The sequence below is a fragment of the Gopherus flavomarginatus genome, chromosome 3, assembly GCF_025201925.1.
Source record: "Gopherus flavomarginatus isolate rGopFla2 chromosome 3, rGopFla2.mat.asm, whole genome shotgun sequence".
NCBI classification, from domain to species: domain Eukaryota; kingdom Metazoa; phylum Chordata; order Testudines; family Testudinidae; genus Gopherus; species Gopherus flavomarginatus.
In genome coordinates, this window is record NC_066619.1 from 39,598,958 (window position 1) to 39,617,185 (window position 18,228).

An 18,228-nucleotide genomic window follows, 5' to 3' on the forward strand; every position below is an offset into this window, starting at 1 on the left:
TGAAAAAACACAACTCCCCAGCATGGAGCAAGAAGGACCAAAGGTCATCTAGTAAGGGACCTGGGCCAGGCTGCCAGGCTACTCTGAAGCCACGTGTTCATGCCTCTCTGGCCAGGGCCTCTAGCCCCTTAAGAGGTCAGTCACTGACTCTCAGGAGCAGTACAGGACTCAACCCCCCGCAGGCACTGTCATCCTCCCAGGCTCCCCTGGCACCAAGAGAGCATAGGTTTGATATTGATATCAAAAGTATTTATGGTTCTTAGCAATTTCTTTTGAGTGTGAAGTATTCAAAATAGAATGCGTAACAGTCATCTGCCTACTCTTCATGGAAGCAATATATATTACAGCCAATGATTCAATCAACACATAATGAGTCTTGTCTTCTAGGGAAATAAGACGAGAGAATAGCCATACCAAACATCTTAAAAGCTTGCTCATAAATGGATATTACACCAGATTCAGTCTATTGATGAGTCTGCCTATGTGTCTGCTTGCTACTTGTTTTACAAATTAATTTATTGCACCAGACTCTGGATTGGCTTCCCACTACAATTCTCAACAACTTGCCACCTTAAATGGAGTTACCCAAACAATTTAACTTAGTTTCAGTTAAAGAATAAAACAAGTTTATTTAACTAAAAAGAGGTTTTGAGTGAGTACAAGTAATGGACAAAAATCAGAAATGGTAACGAGAAAAATAAAGGTAAAATGCTTCCTAGTGCCGAACTTAACAAACTAGACTTTTTTTTGTAAATTAGATTATAAAAATTCAATTTTTGTTTTTTAAAAAAATTAAGCTGCTGGAGGAGAGCAGGAGCAGAAGTTACCTCCTAATGGAACAGCACAGACAGACAGACATGGACTAAATAGATTTATCACCAAACAATCAAAAAATGGATATAAAAAGGCAAACAGAGCTACAGCATCCAGGAACTCAAAACCACACACAGTCTAACCCACCCTGATCGACACACCCAATCCTGAAAAGATTGCTCCTAGCAGATGTAGAGAAAATCTGCATGCTTTTGGCGTGTCAGGCCTTGGTTTGGACGGCCTGGGGCCTTTCCTGTGCTTTGTAACCTGCTAATTTGGGTGGCCACAAGGAGAAGTCACAACTAATTTGGAGTATCCTCGTCTAGCCACGCTGCACTGGGGGTGCCAGAAAAAGGCTAGTTTTTGCAGGTGATTATTTTTTATCCCAAAGCAACTTCTTTGCTACTGGCCGTATCGGCGGGTAGCAATCGATTTCTTGGGGATCGATACATCGTGTCTCACCTAGACGCGATATATTGATCCCTGAACGCGCTCCTGTTGACTCCAGAACTCCACCAACGTGAACGGCAGTAGTGGAGTTGACAGGGGGAGCCACGGACGTCGATCCCGCGCCGTGAGGATGGTAGGTAACTCGATCTAAGATACTTTGACTTCAGCTACGTTATTCACGTAGCTGAAGTTGTGTATCTTAGATCGATCCCCTCCCCTAGTGTAGACCAGCCCTAAGCCTGCATGTGCGCGCACACACAAAACGCAGCATATCCCTGAAAACCACCATCTGCCAGATATCCTCCAAGTGCTGTCCATTTGGAGCCAGTCTGAAGAATCACTTGAGGGGGGCGAGGGATAGCTCAGTGGTTTGAGTAGTGGCCTGCTAAACCCAGGGTTGTGAGTTCAGTCCTTGAGGGGGGCCATTTAAGGATTTGAGGCAAAAATCTGTCTGGGGATTGGTCCTGCTTTGAGCAAGGGGTTGGACTCAATGGCCTCCTGTGGTCCCTTTCTGATATTCTATGATTCTATGACTTGATTCAAAGTAAAGTCCTTACCATATCCTTCCAACAGCATTATTGACCAAACTTTTCAGGTCAGGAGCCTTCCCCCAAAGTCCAGCAGCTGTTTCCTTTGTCATCTTAGGCACGAAGGGGGAGATGGACAGAGAGAGAGAGGTGTTTGCCCCCTCACTTTTGAAGTTCATTTCCCCCCTTTCAAATGCAAGTTCTTGAGTGTGATTTCTAGGTCAAAGTTCTGAGAGCCAGGCAGCATGAAGTCTTCTGGTGAAAAGTCTCATGCTGTTTTTTCTTGGCTCTATTTGCTGAAATGCAGATTCTTTGTCCCCTGCATTCCCCTTTCATTGTCTGAGGGCTCTGTTTACAATTTATATATAAATTTGAGGTAAACACATCCATTTGTTTTAAGACCTGCTTGACCCATTTTGCTTAATTTTTGCTACGTGAGTTTTAACATGCCCTATTAATATTATATTTATGGGGGATTTCATAATTTTACACACAACGTTGCTGCATACATTTCACCATAATATTATTGACCAGTGAGTTATTAGTTTTCAAATAATAGCTCTGTGACACTCCCCAGGATACAGTGTTCACTGTTGAACAGTGGTGCCCCCTTATCTCTATAACCTGGGATGCCTTTTACACAATTTTGTGGTCAGAGCAGTCACACCTGGCCTGCTCACACAGCCTTCAGGCTGGAAATTTACTCCCAGCTAAATACATGAGCACTTTAATCAGCTACTCATGAATTACACACAGGACAACACCCACAAATTCTTAGTCCCAGCTTTGTTCCTCCAGAAATGTGCATCTCGAACTGTCTAGTATGCTACTGAACAATGCATGCTTATAGAAAGTCCATCATTTCATCAAAGGAAATGATACATGCACCAGTCTTATCCTAAATTGAGTTTCCCCACACACTTTAATCCAAACACACTGGTTAAGATAAAACAATAAAATAAATTTATTAACTACAGAAAGATAGATTTTAAGTGATTAGAAGTATTGATACATAGAAGTCAGGATTGGTTACAAAATAAGAGTAATACACAAGCTAGTATCTAATTCAACAAGTGAAGTGGCTTTAAAAGCAAAGGTTTTGTCTCACCATACGATGCTGTAAATTTCCTAGACTGGGTCTCCTTTCAGCCTGGAACCACTCCCCCTTAGTTCAGCTATTTGATAGTCGTTGATGTCATGAACAAAGAGATGGGAGGGGGAGAGGTGAGTTGGAGGTCACGGTCTCTCATATCCCTCTCCCTTCTTCGAGGATTACCCCCAGCTGGGGTGTAGGCAACAAACCACCTCTTGTGGACATGAAATTTGAAATATTCATGTGATGCAAAGTAAATTTCTTATGCACATCTTCCTTCCTGCCCGAGAATACCCGTTTTAACTAGGTGATTATCCAATTAATTATGCCTCTACAAGGCTGGGGGAGCCAGTGTGTCTTTGTCTCTGAAGAACTGGTTTGAGCCTTCCTTTCTAACTCTAGCCATGTTGTACAGTAGACACTTATAACTTTACACACAATGTTGATACGCATATTTTACCAGAACATAATGTTCAGCAGATTGAATCTTCAAATGATAGCTCACACAGGGCATACTTTGTACAAAATTTATCAGAGTCTTGTAAAAGTGGTGACCATAATAGTATAGACTGTCACATCCTCACAAGGCATATTTTGTACAAACATGTTTACAATATGTTTAGGATGTGAATACAAGGGTGCATCCAGTTGCAGGCATCCTTTCAGAGGCCTTCAAAGTTGCCAAATGTGGCTTTTGGCTTGTTTTGAATTGTAAATGGCTCAGTGGTTTTGTAGACTGAAGACATTTCAAGACTAGTGAAAACAGGTTTGTTTAAAGATTAGTGGAATTCAAGCTCCATTTTATCGTAGGAGTGGGGGCAGAAGTGGAGGGTAAAACAGGAACAAAACTTCTTCAGGACTTACCTTCCTCGTTCCCTTTGGTCAGGACTAAATGTGACTCCCCAGTTCCTCCTTACTTGCCCTTATCATTAGGTGAAAAGACTGGTAGAACCTTTGGATGCTGAGAATTTAATGGCTTGTCTATCTCCTAGTAGCATATGTAGTAGTTAGACATGACTAGCAACTCAGAAATAATGTAAGTCTCAGAATGAATATCTACATTTAAATTCTTTGATCCCCATGGCCCAAAATAATTTGACAGATTGTTGATGACATGTGGAACGTTTCCTTGGAGAAGAGAGTCTGTATCTTCCAGATTGTGTCCCAGAAAAATAGCCTGATTTCTGTCTCAGTGACAGATGATCATGGACATCCATCTTGTCAGAAACTATTTTGAGCACCACCCACTAGAAGGACATAATTTTGGAACTTGTGGCTCTGGTAATCAAATTCCTGGAGATGAGCCCAAATCCTGTACATCTCATTTGTAAATAACTAACAAACTCATCACAACAGTCAGTCAAGGTCACTAATAGGGCACTTAAGATTAATCAGAACACATGCTACTCACATGATGTCTGCTAGGCAGTTCCACTCTGAGGCCGTGGCTGAGAACAACAGAAGTAACATCTTGGAATATTATAGCTTTTATGTTTTGTCCACATACAATCCCTGTATTGAGGATAGCAGGCAGCTTCTAAGCTATCTCCTCTCCAGGCTCTGGACTGAGGCCCCCTCGAGAACAGAACAGAACATGTTGTCCCTTGTAGTGACCCAGCTGATCATTGGGATGCCCCAAGAGGTGAAAATGACTCATCGATCTCTGGGGTTCAGGGACCACTCATGATTTAGGAAAAAATTCCTGCTGAGATGGTCCATGAAAAGATTCTGAACCCCGGACAGGTGATGAGATATCTGAGTGAAACTCTTCAATGCAGAACTGCCACAGCCCAATTGCCTCTTGGCTGAGCACCCTGGAGTGTGTGCCCCCATGCCTGTTCACATAATAGGTTGTGGTGATATTGTTGGTAATTATGTGAACCACTGAACCTTTGATATGATCTAGGAAAGCACGACAGGCATTGTAGCTAGCCTAGAGCTCCAGCACATTGATATGCCATGAAGCTTCCTTCTTTGACCACAGACCCTGAACCTTCAGCAACCCCAGATGTGCTTCCCAACCTATCAGGGAGGCAATAGTGACAACAGTCCTAGTTAATAAAAGCCACACAAAGTGACTACCCTGACATATATTCCCCTGAGCTATCCACCAGTGCAAGGAGTCCAGGATCAATGGAGGGATGTGGACCAACCTGTTTAAAAAAGGCATAGAGTAGGACGGGCAACTGTCATGAGCCACATTTGAAAATGGTGAAGGCACAACCTGGCAAATTGAACCACCTGTGTGCATTCAGACATGTGGCCCGAGAGCCTCAGGTACATCTGAACTCTCGTGCAAGATTGAGACTGGAGATCAAGATAAAGGGGCAAATTGTCTGGAAACAGTTGGCAAAACTGCTCTGGAGCTTGTAGAGTCTATTTAGGGCATAAATGAACTTGATTTTCTGATGGGGACCAACACTGATTTCTTAGTGCAGTAAACCAGTCATTCTGAGTCAGTGCAGGGACAATAGCTGGTAAGGTGACCGCACAGAACCTTGAGTACCTAGCACATTTGTTGAGGTTGCAGAGATCAAGAATAGGTCTTACTCCTCTCTTGAATTTGGGAACCAGGAAGTACCGGGAATAAAAACCTTGACCCCAGTGCTCCACAGGAACCTTCTCCACCACTCCAAAGCCAGTAAAGAGTGTACGTGCTCTAAGAGCAATATCTCATGAAGAAGTGTATGGGGGAGGGTGGGAAGGAGGTCCCTGCACAGTAACGGGGCAGTTGAAAGGACCTGTTCCATCTCGTGTACCAGCAGTGGCCATACTCTTCTTGGAGGAAGAAGAAGAGTCTCCATGATGCCTAGAGTGGTCCCGATTGGTCTTATGAGACCTTTTCTTAGGCACACTCAAAGGAGAGTGATTTCTGCACCTCTTTGGAGAGGCAGTGGCTGCAGAGTATGAGCCAGGACCACTCACCGAAGTCGAGGGCAACCTCTGACATGACACAGGCCTCAATACCAAAGCAGGCCTCATGGCCTACTCAGGCAGGTGCTGCTTCAGGTGAAGGTGTTTAGCCATCTGAGTCGGTTTTGTGAACAATTTACAGATTGAACACTGCTCTTTGACTTGAGCCTCATCTAAGCAGAGCAAGCATCTTGTGTGACCATGGCTGGGGATAGCCCCGCCCCCACACACAAACAGCCATTTTCAACCATGGTGAGGGCATCACCAGGGAAAACACTTAACTAGCTAACGAACACTAATACTAGGGTACTACTAACTGTATACAACTAGAACTACAAAGTTGAAGGATTTTGAGGTATTGTGAGATTTAAGAACCGCACAGCGCTGTCACTCCAGCTGTGGGTTGTAAAAAGGAACTGTTGAAAGTTGTAATGCACTAGTTATTTTAACAACCTATGATGATATAATTCATTAGTGAATATAGCTGACTTTCTGACTTCCTTTCAAATAACATAACGTCCAGTTAATTGGAACACTTTTGAAATTTCTGCTTGAACTTTATTCTAGTGTTTTCTGAAATATTGGATAGATTAATAGCCCCTAAATACAATGCAACTTCTTTTTTCTTATCTATTAAAAAGGTCCAGATGATTCTTTATTTTTTCCAGGTCACTTTTTCAAAAAAATAAAATTAATAAAGTATTAGCATGGCTCATTTACTTCTCTATAATAACAAACAAGGGGTCTGGTCTGAGAACAGATGAACACTTCAGTTCTCTCTGGTGTGGGTGGAAGTTGCAGAGACTCGATGTAATGAATTGGCTTAGTGTTTGATTGTCTCCCTTTAGTGGCTGATCTCAGTGACTGTATAACCTGCTGAAATTTCACAGCCAGTGAAAGCTCAACTAGCAGAAGCTTTAGATTTTGATGGTGACTGCTGAAGGGTTCCAGATTTCTGCCCACACTCCTTGTGTCACTTTATGCAGCCATGGTTCAGTACACCTTTCATGATTAAGCCTAGTATATGTACTTAGAAGCGTTGCACCGAAATCTCTCTCTTTCAAATGATTACTTTAAAAACAGTGAGTAAAAATGTATTGGAAAAATTTAAACACTATTTTAACTAATCAATAAAACCTTAAAATCAAGGTGATATTGACTACTTAAAACTATATGCAAAAAGGATTTTTATTGGCTCTCAGAAGAATAAGCCAAGCTTGAGTTTGTTTGCGATAGTTGAGCCATTCTGTTTTGAGCTACATCTCATACAAGTACGATAGTGCAATCTCTTTATTGTGAATTTACAACTTGCAAGTGTAGAATTAGTTGGGGGTTTTTTGTTTTTTGTTTTTTTTGCATTAACCATGCTCAAAAACAAAACAATGTAAAATATTAGACCTACAAGACGAATCATGAAGAGGCATATGAATGTTTAGCATATCTGGCACGTAAATACCTTGCAATGCTGGCTACAATAGTGCCATGCAAATGCCTTTTCTAACTTTCAGGTGACATTGTAAATAAGAAGCAGGGGCAGCATTAGCTCCCGTAAATGTAAACAAACTTGTTTGTCTTAGTGATTGGCTGAACAAGAAATAAGACTGAGTGGACTTATATGAGGTGAATTGAAAAATACTATCTCTTTTTTGTTTATCTTTTTTTACAGTGCAAATATTTGTAATAAATAAATAATATAAAGTGAGCACTGTATACTTTGTATGCTGTGTTGTAATTGAAATCAATATATTTGAAAATGTTAAAAAGATCCAAAAATGTTTATAATTTAAATTGGTATTCTGTTACTGTTTAACAGTGCAATTAAAACTGATTAATCGTGACTATTTTTAATCTAGTTAATTTGTTTTGTGTTAATTGCATGCATTAACTGTGATTAATTAATAGCCCGTGTCATTTGTGTTTAAGATCTATTAATGTCACATGAAGATTGGGTTCATTTTGAAATTTAAACTATAGAATATTAAACTGTGACACTTGAGTAGGTACTTGCGTTTGCTTCACATATGTAACCCTTGCAAGGGAAGTTTCTTGAACTACCGTAATGATGTCCTCATTACAAAATTTACGTGAAAGCACTTTATTATAAATGCACAGTTTCATACACAGCAAAATGGATATGAATGTTATTCCTGATTCATTTAAAAAAAAAACTTAAAAATTGTGCAAGCAGGCTTTGTATTAGGAAATGGAATAGCTTTAAGGCAATTTCTGCCCCAAAATATCAGTATCTGATTATGAAGAAGTACCTCTGTAACCTATAAAAGGGCTTAATTTAAATCCCAAAAGCCTTCTGTATGATCTTTCTTCAGTAGATAAATATGTGAATTACTTGTAAGCAAAAGTCTGACGAAGGAAAACTAAGGGACAAAGCAAACCAGACTGTTGTCGTTAATAAGCATCCTTTCCACATCACAGATGCAGAAAAGTTGTAAAAGCCACCAACCCAATAGCATGATGATTCCTCAAAATAATGACTTTGAGAAGTAATTTTTGGTGTTTGGCACCAGGCTCTGATTGTTACAAGACTGGCCTGTGTTGTACAGAGGATGAATACTGGAGGAAGGAGCCTCAGTATGCCATTACTTTTATCTGTTTTAAAAAAGCATGCATCAGAATGATCTAATAGAAGAAACATGTTTAGTTCAAAATGCATAATTTGTTATGTATGTAAACTTTATATAGCTGGGTAAAATACATGGATCCCATATGGGCTGGTGAGATCCATGTGCTGAATGACATTCAGTATACACCCTTCTATGTCTTCCACACCCAGGCCATTATTCCATCTCTGCCAAGACTGCAACATGTCTGAGCAGCTTTAACTACAATAGATCATCTCCACCTTCAAGGAAGTGGAGGAAAATATCTTCACTCCTCAGAGAGATACTGGCTTAGGCCTAGTATCTTTACAAGACAAAACAAACAAACAAAAAGACACCCTGTGCTTTATATCAGTGAAGGTTGCTCTACTCAGAACATACCTACCACAAAAACAAGGAGATTAATACTCACCTCCACCCAGTGACATGTATAAGTACATAGAACAACCACCGAACACTACAGACAACATGTTAAAACCTTAGCTCTTTCCCCATGCAGATGCTGTGTTTTCAGGACTCCTTTCACAAACTTGATTCCTCTCACAGGTCCCATATTAGTTAAACTAATTGCATTTGTCATTATGTGTAGAATTCCTGCTTATACCCAACCTTTAGAGGTACGTGATGGCTTTCCTCTTCTCTCATTTCCTCACCACTGGAGCTACTGCTCCATTTATTCTATGGGGGGGGGGGGGGAAATACTTAGCAAAATGCCTTTTCTGCAGCTGATGAAAGGAACATGGACGTTACCTCTTTTACAACATGCTGTGGCCTGCGTTTTAGGCAGAACTGATGAATCAGAAGTGACATCACACCTGCACTCTGTGCTGGCTTCCCGTCTGATTATGGAACCATTTAAAGATTCTGGTCCTTGGCCATTAAGGGCCTTAATGATATTTGAGTGTGTCAGATACAGTTTATGGGAAAGCTTCATCAGACATTCCTCAGTGTGACATTCTTAATGCAGGAAACTCTGCACAATGAACTGATATTGAAATACTGTGTTTTCAAATTTGTCTATGAATGACTTGATCTTAAACTTTAAAAAATACATATAAAAAGTTTAGCAGTTGGAACTGTAATATCTAATTGGCCATCTTTCCCCTCTGCATGATGATCCTTGATTTTAGTCTGTGGGGCTGATTTATATTTGTGAACATAAAAAGTAACATTTGTTCAAATGAAAGCATATGTGATAGGGTGATTACCCCACATATGCTGTGAAAGCGTTATTATGGGGCTGAGAAGCCAATTAACCAGCCTGTTTGCACCTGGAGGGTGGGCCAGGCCTGATTAGAAAGGAAGGCACAGGGAGAACAGGGCTTGTTTCCCTAAAGAGCTGGGTGAGCCCACTTGGGGAGAGGAAACTCCAGAGAAGAGGAGTTAGGCAACTTCCCTTGGTCTGAGAAGCAGCCTGATGGAAGGCTGTGAAAGAAAAAGGGGCGAAAACCAGATATGCTTTTCCAGGATAGAGCTAAACTGGAGCCTGTCTAATGTCCTAGATAAGAGGAGGAGGGTGGATCATGGGGTTGATTGAGGCCCTGGATCATGGGGTTGATTGAGGTACAGAAAGACAGTGAAAAACAGCAGGGGCACATTATGATGAGCTGGCTGCCAGTTGAGCCCACGTGGGCTGAAGGTTTGTTTTTTGTATACATTGCAGTGCTGAAGTGTGGTCCCAGAAAGGACACAGGACTCGAAAGTGGTCTGTACAGAGAAGGCAAAAGAATAGAGGGAAACTGAACCAAGGGCTTTGCAATCCCACAGCTAGTCAAGAAGGGGATGTGTTGGGGCAGCAACTTTGTCATAGCATGATCTGCTTGGCTGTTAATGTTACATAAGTGTAACTTTTAAATGTAATCTTTATTTATGTTAATAGGACAGACAATTCCAGAGAAAAGACTAGTAGAAGCTGTAAATCAAGAGGAGTATAAGTATGAAGCGGGTGACCTGCCAACAGAATGGGAAGGTAAATATTTGGGATTTTGTTTTTATTTTCATGTAACCTTGAAAGTACAAAATGCTGAAAATTAAAGTCAGTGGAATACCTGACTCTACACACTTACTTGCTCTTTCCTGAGATCTTTTTATTTTGAGTCATGAAGACTAAAGTAATCATTTCCAGCTATTGTCAATTCTGAAAGTATCCACCTTTAAGCACGAGTAAAATGATGTTTGCCTTTAAGAAATGGATCAGTACCTGAAAATGTATGTAGTTTGCTTGACCATGATTTTGATTTCCTCTAACCAGTTGTGAAAATATTTGAGAGTGAGGGAGCAATCTAACAGAATGACCCTGAAAAGAATGTATCTGGGCTAAAACCTTTTCAGGGCATGTTCTCGCTGCCAGTGATTGGTGCCCATGTCTGAGTGGCCACACTCAAATTCCTGGGTCTGCACTCACTCAGGTATGTGACTAGGACTTCTGGGGACACATCCCTAGTGTTTAGCACTGCAGTAAGTTGATGCGCCATGATTATTTCCCAGTTAATTGTGGGACAACTTGTTTGTCCTTTTGTGCACACAGCAGGAATTGTGGGAAGGCATTGGAGGACTACCAGCTTTCGAGTTGCTTAGCCTGCACCTCACACCAAAGGAGGCAGGTTACCAGCTGGAGTGAAAGCAGCACTTGGGCTTTTGCCTACACCCATTATTGGCCTGCTAGTTTGCATTGAAAGCACCATCTAAACTGAGGTCAGAGGTTTTTGTGTGGGCAGAAGCCAGGGTAGGGACAACACTTGAGTAGGAGCCTGAGTTAACTCTTCAGTGAAGATATATAATTAGAGATGGCGTCCAACATTGTCAAACCAAGGGTGTTTGTTTAGCTTTCTACCTTGAAAAAAACATGTATGAACCACCACATTTTTATTACCTACATTTGCATTTTTAACACCACACTTGCTCATTCTTGTAATTGCCATAAAAAATGCTTTGTGACTGGCAGCATTGAATTGGAAGGATGCATGAAGGTAAGGATAATTACCTATTTATTTTTCCCATTTCCATTTTCTTTTTAAATACAGAGTCTTTCAGGGAATAGGAAGAACAGATTCAAACCGCTGTGTTTCCCATCCATTATTTGAACCGAAGATGTGTGCAGTGCATCTTATTTATGACAGATAAAGTGCAAAAAAATTCAAAGAGCCCAAAATGTGAACAGTGATGCTAAGTGGATTTTTCAGTGCTGTGTTAGTTGAAATGTTAACAGCTGAAATGTTGTGTTGTGGAACTATAGATGACTGAAATAAATGGAAAGGGCCAAATCCTGTCTCCTGTAGTATAGGTTTAGAGGGCCCTGTACCACAGCAGGATCAGTGTGCTTTTGCTGTGTCGGAGGGGTCAGATTTGGGAAGCTCTTTCAGGAAGCCATGGAGTTCAGTTCCTCAGTGGCTTCATATGTATCTGTGCATAGCAAGGATTGGGTGTAGGGTGAACAGGGGTATGGGAAGGCTTGGTGAATCAGCCCTACATGAATTCTGGTTAGTCCTTCTACATTAAGTGGCCTCATGGAAGCTACTGAATTTCTGAAGTGAAGCAGAGCTTGATTATGGTGGTGTCCTAAATCCTATTACCCCATTTAAACGTGGTGTTCCTTCTTGGGGTGATAATAACAGGGGACACCACACAGCAGCTGTCTGCTGGGTTGGTGGGGGACCTGTCACTCCTTTGTGTAGTCTGGGCTCTCCCCTCAGTTCTGTGGCACACTGCTCCCTGTCTTCAGGAGGGTGGGGGTCTAGTTTAGAGAAGGGAGATCTCAGTCCCTACCAACACAAGTAGAGGGGCCCGGTTGACACTATTCCATCAGAGCTAAGATGAAGGGCAACAGTAAGGGCCACATCAGAGTACTGTGCTGAGGTGATGTTGGTAAGGGATCCCCAGAGCAGCAAGCTTAAGAGTTAAAATGAAGGGGCATGTCACATGGTTTGAACTGTCATTTCAAGCTATCTACATGCTTGGTACCCAGGGCCGTGAGGTACCTCACTACCACCTGCCCTTGGCATGAGGAAGCCTCATTCGTGCTTGCTGTGGTCAGCTCCCCAATTCCACCTGCCACACGCAGCATTAGCACTCCCCCCTGGGCTCATGCAGCCCTGCTATCTCTCTACAGTTGAGCTATAGGCATATTCAAGCTTCTGAGCATCTCCCTGGAGTGTCTAGCCTCTGTTCTGCTGGATATCTTGCAGATTTCAGATTCGCTGCTTCCAAAGAAGCAGTACACTGCAGCTTACCCTTTTCACCTCAGATCACCACACCTCTTCACACAGAGCATTCAGATGTGTTTATAGTGAAAACATATTTATTCACTTTTCATTAAATAAACTTTTTCACTAAATCTATAGATTCAAGTGATAACAAGTAGAAGTATTGGAAACAAATGATTGTATATAAAACAAAGTCATAATATGCATTCTAAAGCCTAGACCTATGTAACTACAGTAGGACCTCAGAGTTATGAACACCTTGGGAGTTGAGGAGGTTTGTAACTCTGAAATGTTTGTAACTGAACAAAATGTTATGGTGGTTCTTTCAAAAGTTTACAGCTGAATGTTGACTTAATACAGCTTTGAAACTTTACTATGCAGGAAAAAAATGTTGCTTTCCCTTTTTTCTTTTTTTAATAGTTTATGTTTAACACAGTACTGGTTTTTGGTTTTTTGTTTTTGTTGTTTTTTTTGTCTCTGCTGCGTACTTCCCATTCCAAATTAGGTGTGTGATTGACTGGTCAGTTCATAACTCTGAGGTTCTACTGTAGATATTTTCATGTCTTAGCCCTGGTCTACACTACGAGTTTAGGTCGAATTTAGCAGCACCCGTCCACACAACGAAGCCATTTTTGTCTACTTAAAGGGCTCTTCAAATCAATTTCTGTACTCTTCCCCAACGAGAGGATTAGCATTGAAATCAACCTTGCTGGGTTGAATTTGGGGTAGTGTGGACGCAATTTGACAGTATTGGTCTCCGGGAGTTATCCCAGAGTGCTCCATTGTGACTGCTCTGGACAGCACTCTCAACTCAGATGCACTGGCCAGGTAAACAGGAAAATCCCTGTGAACTTTTGAATTTCATTTCCCTGTTTGGCCAGTGTGGCGAGCTCAGACGTGACCATGCAGATCTCATCAGCAGAGATAAAAGCAGCAAAGAATCCTGTGGCACCTTGTAGACTAACAGACGTTTTGGAGCATGACCTACCGACCGCTATGCCTACCTTTATGCCTCCGGCTTCCATCTCGGGCACATCACATGATCCATTGTCTACAGCCAAGCACTGAGGTACAACCGCATCTGCTCTAACCCCTCAGACAGAGACCAACACCTACAAAATCTCCACCAAGCATTCTCAAAACTACAATACCTGCATGAGGAAATAAGGAAATGGATCAACAGAGCCAGACGTGTACCCAGAAGCCTCCTACTGCAAGACAAACCCAAGAAAGAAACCAACAGGACTCCACTGGCCATCACATAGAGTCCCCAGCTAAAACCCATCCAACGCATCATCAGGGACTTACAACCCATCCTGGACAATGATCCCACACTTTCACAGGCCTTGGGTGGCAGGCCAGTCCTCGCCCACAGACAACCTGCCAACCTGAAACACATTCTCACCAGTAACTGCACACGGCACCATAGTAACTCTAGCTCAGGAACCAATCCATGCAACAAACCTCGATGCCAACTCTGCCCACATATCTACACCAGCGACACCATCACAGGACCTAACCAGATCAGCCACACCATCACCGGTTCATTCACCTGCATGTCCACCAATGTAATATACGCCATCATATGCCAGCAATGCCCCTCTGCTATGTACATCGGCCAAACTGGACAGTCGCTACGGAAAAGGATAAACGGACACAAATCAGATATTAGGAATGGCAATATACAAAAACCTGTAGGAGAGCACTTCAACCTCCCTGGCCACACTATAGCAGACCTTAAGATGGCCATCCTGCAGCAAAAAAACTTCGGGACCAGACTTCAAAGAGAAACTGCTGAGCTTCAGTTCATCTGCAAATTTGACACCATCAGCTCAGGATTAAACAAAGACTGTGAATGGCTTGCCAACTACAAAAGCGGTTTCTCCTCTCTTGGTTTTCACACCTCAACTGCTAGAACAGGGCCTCATCCTCCCTGATTGAACTAACCTCATTATCTCTAGCTTGCTTGCATATATATACCTGCCCCTGGAAATTTCCACTACATGCATCTGAGGAAGTGGGTATTCACCCACGAAAGCTCATGCTCCAAAACGTCTGTTAGTCTATAAGGTGCCACAGGATTCTTTGCTGCTTTTACAGATCCAGACTAACACAGCTACCCCTCTGATATCAGCAGACTTGACAATGGAGCTCCAGCATGGACCAAATGGGAGGTACTGGATCTGATCACTGTATGGGGACAGGAATCTGTGCTATCAGAACACTCTACTCCACTCCACCCCAGAGGACTGCCCAAGCAATGGAAAGCTGGCATTCAATAAGTACTGAAGTGCCATGTGGCCTTGTCCTTCCCTCCTCCACCACCCCGCCCGGTGCTTCCCTCCTCCCTGGCTACCTTGACAGTTATCTCCCCATTTGTTTGACAAATTAATAAAGAATGCATGAATTTGAAACAACAATGACTTTATTGCCTCTGCAAGTGGTGATCAAAGGGGGGAAGGGAGGGCAGTTGGCTTACAGGGAAGTAGAGTGAACCAAGGGGGTGGATTTTCATCAAGGAGAAACAAACAGAACTTTCACACCGTAGCCTGACCAGTCATGAAACTGGTTTTCAAAGCTGCTGTGATGTGCAGCGTGCCCTGCTGTGCTCTTCTAACCACCCTGGTGTCTGGCTGCACGTAATCAGCAGCCGGATGATTTGGCTCAACCTCCCACCCCGCCATAAATGTATACCCCTTACTCTCACAGATATTGTGGAGCACACAGCAAGCAGTAATAACGATGGGAATATTGGTTTTACTGAGGTCTAACCGAGTAAACTGCACCACTGAGCTTTTAAACATCCAAATGCACATTCTACCACCATTCTGCATTTGCTCAGTCTATAGCTGAACTGCTCCTTACTACTGTCCAGGCTTCATGAGCCATGGGAGCAAGGGGTAGGTGCAAACGCAGTGCTGCCAGCTGGGAGAGAAGCCTGAGGCAGAAGCCTCCGGCTGGTATGATACTCCAGGCAGGACTGAATCTCCATGAAACGAAATTTAAAGAAGAGAATGACCTGGAGTCACTCCCATATATGTCCAGGCGTGCCGACTGACCTCACCAAGGTCAGCCAGGAGCACCCAGGAGACGACGACGACGGCTAACAGTCGTACTGCACCATCTGCTGCTGCGAAGACAAGGAGCTGCTGCTGTGTAGCAATGCAGTACCATGTCTGCCAGCAGCACCCAGGAGACATACAGTGATGATGAGCTGAGCAGGCTTCATGCTTGCCATGGTATGTCGTCTGCACGGGTAACCCAGGAAAAAAGGCGAGAAACGATTGTTAGCCATTCCTTTCACGGAGGTAGGGAGGAAGGGAGGGGAGCCTGATGACATGTACCCAAACCCACCTGCGACAATGTTTTTGCCCCATCAGGCATTGGGAGCTCAACCCAGAATTCCAATGGGTGATGGAGAATGCAGGAACTGTGGGATAGCTACCCACAGTGCAACGCTCTGAAAGTCGACGCTAGCCTCAGTACTGTGGACACACTCTGCCGACTTAATGCACTTAGTGAGGACACACAATCGACTGTATAAAATTGATTTCTAAAAGATCGACTTCTATAAAATTGACCTAATTTCGTAGTGTAGACATACCCTTAGAGAGCAATGCTGAACCAAAGTCCTTCAAGCCTTGTTATAAAAGCCCTGGGTTGTGATCGTCCATTCATGAGACAATCATTCTGTCAGCTTGCTTTCTCGGTGAAAGATCTATGGGTACCTCTGCAATCTCCAGTTCTACCCCAACAATTCTTTGTCTTTACTTATAAACTGGATACTCTCTGACTGTTTACCTCTTCCTGTAGATGTCATCTCTTGAAGATTCCACAATCCTGGCTATCATTTGGTTCAGTATACAACAGGTATCTCTTGTGAGACATACAGTGCCTGATACACACATTACCAGACAGAAGGATAAGTGTCTGTTTCTTCCTGCTTGAAAAGAACCTGTCTGAGACTTGTCACATACTTTTCAGTATAGACACAACTCCTTAAACATTAACCATACATGCATTTTGCAGTGATTGTAATGACCTGTGGGCTACTCACTCTTAGTAGAGACCTCACATGCCATCCTTTAGTAAATTATTATGAACATATCTGATTCAGGGGGTCCCTATAAAACCCTGTGTATCCCCTGTGCCTTCTGCCAGTTGGCACCAAGAGATCCCTGGGTTACAGTCCTCGGACAAGCATTTGTTGCACTCGGTTCATTTTTTTAAGATTTTCTTCACTAGCCTGAGAACTAACAATATTGTATTTACTTGTCATGGATCAGGACTCCATTATACTAAATTGTAACTGGTCCAGCTGTTCATCCACCACCGTCAGCTTGGTTTAAGGTCACGCTACTGGCAGCCTGCTTCACTGTTTCCTCCTTGGACTGTTCAAAGAAATCATCCCTTCATGTTTTTTCTTGATCAAAACCAACCCCTCCCTGGGGACTTGGTTTATTGATATAATATAAACTGCAAATAAAACAAAGTCCATTCCGATGTCCACACAACACAAGATTTCTCTTCCTCCTCCCAGGCCTTCCTGCCTGGAGCCTTTGCAGTCTCTCCCCTGTTTGGTCTGGGTCTTTCCCAGCTCTCCCTTGCTGGGGCAAATCCCCTGGTCTCAGGATATTCCCTGCAGGAGCCTTTCCTCACTTACTGCAGACTTGCCACAGCTTCCCCCTTCACTGCAGCCAGCTGCTAAACTTTATAGGGAAATAGGTGATTCAACCCAGATGTGCCCCATTCTGTAACCAGAGCTGACTAGGCCTCAGCCCTGACGGATCAAACCACCTTGTTACATAGGTCCTGTACAAACACAGAACAAAAACAGTCCCTGCCCCAAAGAGCTTTTAAAATAAAAACTGAGCTGCTGATATAATTATGTGACTTACGGAGCTGGGGCCTTAAGCACGGCCCTGTGGTGACTAAACCTTAATTTGGTCCCAAGATGGAAGATTTCTGTCCCCTGACCTTGTCCCAAGGTTTTCCCCACTGCAGAGCTTATTGGCTTGGGCTGTGTATTTGGGAGAGGATCTAAAAGAACAGGGCATTTGATAAAAAATGTTATGCTTAGAATGATGTGTAAACAGTTTTAAGGATTCAGTCTGCTATTACTATGGTCACCACTGAACCATGCAGCACACAATCAGTGTTCCCTTTGGCCAAAGTGTGACCTGTAGGTCAAATGCAGCCCACAGCATTTTACAGTGCAGCCTGCAGCCACTGCCATCTTTTATGTGAACATGTGACCCAGAGACAGGAGCAGTGCCAGGGTTTTTGGCTCCCTAGGCGCAGGGCCGGCTCGACGTTCCTGCAGCTCCGGTGGACCTCCCGCAGGCATTCCTGCAGACAGTCCGCTGGTCCTGGGGCTCCGGTGGACCTGCTGCAGGCATGCCTGCGGATGCTCCACCGGAGCCCTGGGACCAGCGTACCGTTTGCAGGCATGCCTGCGGGAGGTCCACCGGAGCAGTCTGCCGCCCTCCCAAATCATGGTGCCCTAGGCAACCGCCTAAGTCGCCTAAATGGAAGCGCCGGCCCTGCCCAGAGAGGCTGTTAGTGCCAGCATGAAATACTCTATTTTTATCTGAGCAACCAAGCTGTATTCC

General features: G+C 43.2%; 2 protein-coding genes across 3 annotated transcripts in view; one reads left to right on the plus strand and one right to left on the minus strand.

Annotated features, from left to right (window-relative positions):
* The window catches only part of NDUFAF2 (NADH:ubiquinone oxidoreductase complex assembly factor 2), a 151,042-nt gene that overhangs the window by 64,454 nt on the left and 68,360 nt on the right, over positions 1 to 18,228 (plus strand). The window contains exon 2 of one of the 2 annotated variants that reach the window (XM_050947172.1): positions 10,294 to 10,383. The exons of the other annotated variant lie outside the window; for it this stretch is intronic. Within the exon in view, the coding sequence (XP_050803129.1) occupies positions 10,294 to 10,383 (90 nt within the window). The remainder of the gene's footprint in view (positions 1 to 10,293; positions 10,384 to 18,228) is intronic. 2 annotated transcript variants of the gene reach the window in all.
* LOC127048038 (uncharacterized) overlaps positions 1 to 18,228 on the minus strand; it is a 46,837-nt gene that overhangs the window by 19,883 nt on the left and 8,726 nt on the right. The gene's annotated exons all lie outside the window — the stretch shown is intronic.